This window comes from Cinclus cinclus, chromosome 6 (assembly GCF_963662255.1).
Source record: "Cinclus cinclus chromosome 6, bCinCin1.1, whole genome shotgun sequence".
Lineage (NCBI taxonomy): Eukaryota > Metazoa > Chordata > Aves > Passeriformes > Cinclidae > Cinclus > Cinclus cinclus.
This window is the reverse complement of record NC_085051.1, coordinates 48,690,489-48,699,304: the sequence shown is the minus strand read 5'-3', so window position 1 is coordinate 48,699,304 and position 8,816 is coordinate 48,690,489. Positions and strand designations below refer to the sequence as shown.

Genomic DNA, 8,816 nt, shown 5'->3' with positions numbered 1-8,816 from the left:
TTTATTTTTGTTTTTTAAATGAATTTTTGTCAGACTTGCTATCAAGATTGGTTCATGCATCTTTATGACGTTCTGAGCTTGCTGGATTCAAAGGTAAGTAATTTTTTTTATTTTAAATTGTGCTTAAGAGGTCCCTTAGAATGTCTTTTTGCCATTATTTCAGCAGAACTAAACTCAACTTGCCTCACTGAATCCCTTTAGGGGAATCATAAGGAGATCTCTATAATAATCTATATGCTGTATTGCATTAGTAAAGCTAAATGTTTTCCTTTCTTCCTATTGCCACTATCTGCCTTGGCTAAGCTTGCTGGACATCCTGCAGTGAGGTCTGACACCCCCTCTAATTCCCCAGAAGGTTTTGGTCAGGATTTTGGGGCCACAGACACAAGGCACCTGCACAGCTCTGTGAGTCAGGATGGCCAAGCTCAGCTGAGGAGAGAACTGGCAGAGAGCAGCAACACAAGGGTTTGTGGTGTAAGGGCTTCTGAGCTGTTTGGAGAAAACAGGACTTTTTTTTTTTTGGGCTCCCAGATGTATTGAGGCACTTCTTGAATTCTGACAGCTGTTAAACGCATTTCTGTAGAAATAGCCACAGTGTTCTTTCCATGCCATATATTCAATAGAGATTTCCCAAGGCTACCAAGTCACACAGATTTGTAAATTGCAAGAACTTACTAGTGTCAGAGTATCACTGGAGGTAATAATTAAATAACTGCAATTCCAGACTCCTAACTACTCTCAAGTAAACTGAGAACAAAATGAAAAGTCACACATACTTATAAATTTTAAGAACTTTATCCAAAACCACAATTTCCATCTGATAGTTAACAAAACTTGTCATTTTCACCATAGTAAAGGAATGAACCAGTACTAAGTACACACATAGTGAAAGCTGTCAATAACTGGAAAAGAACATAACAAGAGCTTAAAAGAATACATTTCTCTTAACTAAACTTTCTAATTACAGTAAACTTGGAGAAATCAAAGGGCATTTTTAAAGTTGTTTTTGTCTTTACAGATAGAGTTCCACAATCCAAGAACAACGATTACAACAGTGAAGGTTTTCCTAGAAACCAACCCATGTATTACAAAAACAATACAGAGAATCCCTGCAAACCTGATAGTGTACAAAACAGGGTAGCAGAGAGAAAGCACAAGAGAATAATATTGTCCAGAATTATTAAGAAAAAAATAACAGTGCATATTAAAGGGCTCCTGTAAAGCTGCTTTACATAAACTGAAGAATACAATTTCCATATGACTGTGACTTTGTGTGAAGCACAGATGCTTTCAGAAGTGTCACTATTTAGCTTTTTTTTTTTTTGAAAAAAGCCCAAAATAATTAAGCAATATTTGAGATAACTGAAAAACAAATGTAATAGGCTACCTCACAAAGCTAACTGCCAGATTTATTTACATAAGCTTCACATTTCACTGAGACTTTGTACCGCACTCCTAAACTTCCAGACTTCAGAACTGGAAGAGGACTTAGAGAAAGAACAAATATTTCTTAGGTTAGGTACTAATACTAGGAAAAAAATAGTGCAACTGTTTGCTACATCATATATCCTTCCAGCACATCTATCAAAATATCCAGACTCAGGTTTTATAACCTTCTCATTTTAAAAAAATACAGCATTCTGCTTTCTTTCTTGCTTTTGATTAGGAAATTACAGACATCTTTACATTTAAAATAAAACCCCAGCAACCCACAGCTAGTCCTGCAAACTGATCCAGAAAAGCAGATGTCAGAAGTACAGAAGAAGTTTCATTAATGCAGCTGATCCCAGGTGGAGGCAAAGGTCCCTCTGCATAGAGCAGCGTGCAGGCTCAGGAACTTCGATCATCCTTATGAAGGCAGCAGCTGAGATGGTTTTAGGGTTTTAGGCCTAGACCTGAAACAGTTCAATCTTATTTGTTCATTAGTGGGAGTGAACTCATCAGGAAATGTGGTATCACCATAATGGCTGCAGCTCAGGAAGCTCCCAGAACACAAGGCTGCAAAACTCCCTCAGTTCTGGCAAAACCATGCACTTTCTTTTGGGTACAATAAGATTTCAGTGCTCAATCTGGCTATAAAAGCTTGGCTGTGCATCTTAGAACTGCAGGTGTGACTAAATTTGAAATGGCTTAGCACACTGTGGCTGTGTTTGTTTCTTTACTGAAAGGCTGCTCTTCAATGGCCCTGACCCCACAGTAAATCACATGAAGCGTTTCTATTCTCCCTAGGGCACACTCCTGCTGCCCTCACTTTACCCCAAGAGCATTACCACTGATTCTGATCTGCTGAAAAAACAAAGCAGTTGGGGTTGGGAAAAGCTCAGAGGTCAGCCAAGGACGTGCCGAAAAGGTCTGAAGAACAGTGCTACCTTCCAAATGTTCACATGCTCTGATACCAAGGAATGAAAAGAATATAGGGAAGATGAGGGGAGAAATAAAATGAAGGGATAGAGACAATGTGATGGTGACAATGATTTTAAAGAGATGGATGTGAGCTCATGTCAGGATAATATGGGGAGGAATGAGGAATGGTACAGCCTAAAGGATCGGGCAGTGACTTTCTGTGATTCTCTCACTTGTTTGTGCTCTCAGCATCTTTAAAGTCTGGATGTTAGTAATATCTCCTTTGAGACCAACTGGCAAAAACCTGAAGATCAAAATGAGACAATGCTACTGTACAGATGATACTTGACTCATTAACATTCCATGCTAAAGAAAATAGGGTGGTTTTTACTTTTGGAGGAAGACTAAGCAGAGCTTTGGGAGGTAAATCTTATATGCATTCTATCAACACAGGACGCTTTTAGAGTATTTTCTACAGCCTGGGAAAGATAGAATGGGTGACACAATGCTCCCAGGAATTCCCAAAGAGAAGGAGATTATTTGTGCTCACACAAAAGGGCACTTGCCTTGCTAACAGCTCAAGTCTGCCTATGGCACTCAGGAAACAATGCCTCCAGAAACATGTCCTTGAGATGATTGTGACATGTTTGTGTTTTCAGGGTTTTCTTTTCCAGTTCCTGGCCATGTTGCTGTAATTTCCAAACCAGCAAAAGTAGATCTGGCCGTGTTGTTTCAGTGTAAATGCTCTGGGACAGGCCAGAACGAGATAAAATTTTCATGCATTTTGTTCTGCAAAGGCAAATATTTCCCTGGAACTGTTTATGTAGGTAACTGGACACCTTCTTCCTTTGTGCCTGAAGGACCACAAACTAAAATGGGACATGGCTGGTCCATGGCTGTTAGGAGTTCCCTACATGTCCAGAGAAGAACATAGTGGTGATCTCCTTTTCCTTGTTTTGAGCTGAAAAGACAAGGTAAATGGCAAAGGGTTGTATGAGGAAACACAAAATGTTAGTGTCAGATTAAGGGCAGTAGGAGACTTTAAGGCTCAGGATGCCTTGACTGCTTTAGGAGACATTCCCAGACAAGGGGTAAAGGGCTAAATGCATGTTAAACCACCCCTACTGAACAATGTACCAGTAACAATATAGCTAACAGAATGTTGATGTCTGGCTCTTCTTCTGTAAATGGAATAAATGTGCTTGTTTCCCTCAGGATTAGCAGGCTGTGAGGTGAGCAGGGACATGCTGTACCTGGTTTAGCTCACACTCAGCTCTGGCTGTGTGTCCAGCAAGCCAGCAGGGCTCAGAGGAACACAGCAGCAGTTAATGAACCACTCAGCTCTGCCTCTCAGAACCCCCATGGGCTGACATTATCACCAGGGGCCTCCCTGCCCTTTCCTTCCCCTGCATTAACCACACAAAATCCAATTCTCCAGAGCTCCAAATGTTCCAAAAAGCACAGAGACATTTTGATCTGGGATTCTGATCTTTAGTCTATTTATCTCAAATGGAAATAATGCTTAAAAAGAGTAGTTTTCCAGATTCTACTCTGTGATTAGCCACAGGAAACTCAATCAAATTACCTTGGATAAATGGACAGTGCTATATGAAATTAATAACTCTAAGCAGCCTGCAGAGAAATGTGAAGAGGATATTAACAACTGGAATTGCCTGAGAAGAGCAAAATAAAAGCTTTTAATAATAGACAAAATACATAACAACCCATAGATTAAGGTTCCTGGTTTTGATCCCAGACACAAAGGTGTATTTTTTTCTATTATGTTCAAATGGGTGTACAGGGTAAGACAGTAATGGCTGGATGCTTCTATTCACTCTTGATTTGGGGCTGTTTATTACAGTCTGCTCAGCAGTTGGGTGGGATGCTGACTGCCCTCACGTCCTACTGCAAGTGAGGATTTTGGAGCAGGGATCTCATTATTTCTGAGATATAAATGACCTCATCCGCCCACTGAAAAGGCTAAATACATTATTGGTATCAGATAAGTCTCTCTGCTACTATTGTTGCATCAGTTTCAAAATCATTTTTTCAGTTTTCTAAGTGTGTTGACACAGAAATACAGGGTGCTAATGCTGTGGGCAAGCACAGACTGCTACTTGCAGATAAAAATACAACAGAAATAGCTGTGTGTTTGCCCATTCAGTTCTCCTTTCTAATGTGCCATTGCACCCACCTGAATAATTGTTCAGTCTTTAGTCTCTTTACTGTGGTGGCTGCACAACTGCTGTGTTGAGCTGCTGGCTGCTTTGAGAAAAAAAAAATAATTCTTTAGAGGGAGTTTGATTACTTGGTGTTGCCATACATCCCTAGAGGCCATGGCTAAAAGAGAATCGCTAGGGCACCCCAGCTGGTCCTCCGTGGCTCACTGATAACTTTGTAAAGCTGCTCTTTGTGTTTGTATGATGAGGCTGCACAACAGAGCTCAAGGTAAAACACCTCTAGAGGCAGAACATGTATAAAGTGGTTTGCTTCATCTACCACAGAATGAACTGCAGTCAGGATTTTCTTACTGCTCTCTGTGCTAGACATTTTTAATTGAAGCATTGATCAAGTGGAATCCTTTTCTCAGGCTGATACACAAACTGCTCAGCAAAGCACAGAACCCTCTTTTAAAAAAAGGCTTCAGAAAACAGCTCTGGGGAATGCGTTTGGGTTTCCTCATCACTCCTCAGTGAGTGACATCAATTATCCAGCTGCTTGGCTGCAAGGAAAGGAGAAGCTGCAATGCTTCAAGTCAAGTTGTATTGAGGCAGCATATTTCACAGGACCATACCTGTGAAACATCCACCATTCAGCCACTGCTCTATTCTCCTCCGTAGCTTCTCAGAATTTAATGATGAATTAGTCCCCTTTTCTAATGGTTTAATTTAAACCTTTGCAAAACTTCCACAAGAGAGAAGTGGTTTTAGTGGACGAAGCCAGAGCACAATATCCAGAAATACAGTGTGCATACTGTCACTATCAAAGAAGATCAGAGCTTGAACCAGCTCTGGCCACTGCAATTCAGGGATCTTCAATACACTTGCCAATATTCCACACAGACCCTCACATGCAGTATCCTTGTACCTGCATCCTAAAACTAACATTTCCTCCCAACAGAGAAGCTGTACAGTTAGTGTGCAGTTTAACTATGAGGACAGGAAATGCCCACACTTGCTGCTTGCACCCAGCTTGCCATGTCACCCTGTCAAGCCAATTACTTAAAGTTTTGTCTGGCCTTTCTTGACAACACAGCCTCTAACAATGGAAGTATGTACGATGATGATCTGGATGCAGGTGATGGAATTCATTGTTTTCCAGCACTCCTGCTATTACTATCAGTTTCACATGAAAGTAGGCCATTTTCTTTGGGAAAAGCAACCCAAAAGTGTCACTCGGTGTCATTAGCAGAATAGCAGTCCTTTGCTGTTCCCACTGTAATGCTTTTCTTCATGGTTGAAGAGTTTAGTCCAGTGCTCTGGGAGAGAGATAAAAACATTGCTAATTGCACTAAGATTAATATTCTAGGAAATTTAAGCAAAGCACTCCACTAGCAAATTCATTAGGCAGCAGAATAATCCCACTGGGCAAGTACCATTGTGTCAAACTGGTTTTAGTCATGGTGGAAATGTTCTGCTCCTTATGCAAAAATGCTTGCAGGATCTGGCCTAACTAGACAGCCTGTAGCAACAATGAAGAAAAATCCATGAGCAATTGATACAATGAAAAAGGCAACAGAATATCAGAAAATGGTTGGGCACAGTACATTACATTAAGCAATATTTTCACAGACCCCACATGTTCGCACCAGACCTTGCCCTGCTCAATTCTTCATTGGAAACTTCTATGCAGCTTTCCAACCATTTCCTTTCTGCTCAGCAGGAATAAGGAGGGGTGCAAAAACAAGCAAGGTACACCATTTATGCACTTCCCCTGCTTTTCATTATCCTGTGGCTATGAAGGAATAAATAGCTATTTTAGGAAATTAAAATAATAATTAATAATTTTTCTATCATACTTATGACTATGTTATTTTATCAGACAGAATTTGCTTTCTTTCCCTCTAATCTTCCAGAACTGGGCTTCTCAAACTTTTTCCCAGTATAGGTCTAGCTTGTCCTCAACCATCTTCACAAAATCCTGCTTCCAAATAGGGAAATAACAACACACAGAGAAGATCATAATTGTTTTTCTCAGCGTCAAAATAACCTAATTTCTTTTCTCCCCACTGCTAGCTCTGTTTGCATATTTCCTAGCTTTAAAGGACAGCTCATAGAGAGGAAAAAAGTACACACAGAGACTGCTGAGTGGTTATAAATACTGATTTGGGGCATGCTGCTTTCATTCAAGTAACTGTCCACCAGCCCTGCAGGAAAATGGGTTTAAAGAGAAAAGAGGAAAATGCAAACCTCTCTATACACTCAGCAGCTCTTAGCCCAGCCTCAAGCTCAGTGGCAGGCAAGTGGCAAAAATAGTCTCTGTGCCTGCAGACAAGGCTTTCTGAAATTAGGGTAGTAGCTATATGAGACAGGAAACCTAGACAGTATATGCAGACATAGAAGAAGAATTTGCCTGCTGCTCTTAAAGTGCATTTTATGTATTGTTGCTTAATTTTTATGAGGGTGAAGGAAGATTTCCAACAGCGGTGATTCTTTTTTCTTAAGATTTTACAGTCTCTCAAGCAAGGAAGGCTGCAGCTTGTCTTGAAAATATACAGCTCTTGAAAATGAACCATGGAAACACGCAGTAAAAATGTTGCCTCCCAGAGGAACAAATCCAAAGGATAATCAGAGCCGTTACCTTAAGCCAGCTATAAAAAAAATCACTTCCAAGACCCTCACCAGAACCCCGAGATATATTGATACTGAGATATAAGCATTTGCAAATCTGACACTTATTACTCTTCTTGTGTTGTTTCTACCCCAGGACATACCTGACTCTTGAATTCATCCCCACATAAGCACAGAAGTGCCCAACCTTTCTTTCAATTTTATCTTTCTCATAGACAAATTCACTATTAATTAGGCTCCACAATTTTCCTGTCATTATTCCAGTACATTAATAACATTCTGAAAGTATGCAGCTACTGTAAGAAATCTGGATTGCAATCCAATGAGATGAAAAGTGTGGTATTAGGCTTTGTTTCCTGGAAGGGACACATATACAAACCACTGCAATCCAGTATCTCTAGACAGAAATGGGAACTTGTGCTGCTATTCTTTATCATTTTCTCCCTTGAAATTCAGAGGGTCTGCAGAGCAGCAATAGCTGTGCTTCCCCCCTTGAAGAGCAGGCAGGTTCAGCATCACTTCACTGATTTCCAGCTCCAGTTGCTGATACTGGAAGGCAAGTAATAGACAGCCTGCATCTGCCTGCCATGGCTGTAAGACTCATGATTTTAAATACAGCCCAGGAGTCTACAGCCATGCTGAAGACACACATGATGAACTTGGACTTCGTCAGAACTGAGCCAATGCCAACCACTTGGTCCATCTAGGAAATTAAGATGTCCAGAAAACATGACCTGGAACAATTCCATATAACGTTATACCACAGTAAAAAATGCACAAAAAAAAAAAAATCTGACAAACTGCAGAAGAACTGCTAGAAAAATCTACAGTAGAAAATAAGCACTTTCTATATAAATATCTCTCTGTATTTACTATACCCAAGTTGATCCCTCTTTTATTACATTTCTATACAAAACTGGTATTGGCTCTGTTCTCAAATAAAGCTCTCACCTCCAAACAATTTGCATCCAAACTTTCCGCCATCAAGACTTAAGATGAATAATTTGCACTTCATTTCCATGACTGTGGCAGCACTTAATCAACAAAGTCTCTACTTATATGTATTTATATAGATATACATGTATATATACACACATACATACATACATACACATGACAAATACTGTTGAAGATTTCCTTTCTTCCAGTGTTTGTAGCGACAGTCATCCTAGAAGGTGAAGGCATACACCACTCCCACAACCACAATATTTCCAATTGTTGCTATTATTGCAATCCATAACAATATGGCATCATTTGAAGAACGGGATGTCTCTTCTGGTGGATTCTGCATGGAGGAAGCTGCATGGACGTTGGCTGATGAGTTAAACAGGGAGTACTCTGTACTAAAGTCCTCGTTGGGTGAGTCCATAAAGGCTCCTCCCATAACAGGAAGCTGTGAAGAAAAACATGGCAAAATCAGACTGAAAGCTAATATCTGCTTTTGCATTGTCTTAGTCATTATTAAAGACTCACCATTATCTAACTTGTAAAATTGCTGAGATTTCATGTACGTGGTGCTAACCTTATAGGAATATCACAGACTATAATATTTCTCCCATTTCTGTTGGAATCAATATTATTGAAGAAAACATACATATAATACATGCAATATATAGAAGAGCTAGCATGCAGGCTTCAGGCCAGCCCAAGTAATCAGTCACATGCATTTAGAAGAGATACTCA

General features: G+C 40.1%; 1 protein-coding gene across 1 annotated transcript; it reads right to left on the bottom strand.

Annotated features, from left to right (window-relative positions):
- Window positions 1-7,587: 7,587 nt before the first annotated feature.
- C6H14orf132 (chromosome 6 C14orf132 homolog) lies at window positions 7,588-8,580 on the bottom strand. The gene has a single exon (XM_062495451.1). It carries the CDS (start codon window positions 8,578-8,580, stop codon window positions 8,302-8,304), a length of 279 nt encoding a protein of 92 aa, XP_062351435.1. The 3' UTR covers window positions 7,588-8,301.
- Window positions 8,581-8,816: the final 236 nt, after the last annotated feature.

Bases quoted from the DNA above. Each gene is read 5' to 3' on its own strand.
- C6H14orf132 (XM_062495451.1), bottom strand. From the start codon at position 8,580: ATGCAAAAGCAGATATTAGCTTTCAGTCTGATTTTGCCATGTTTTTCT.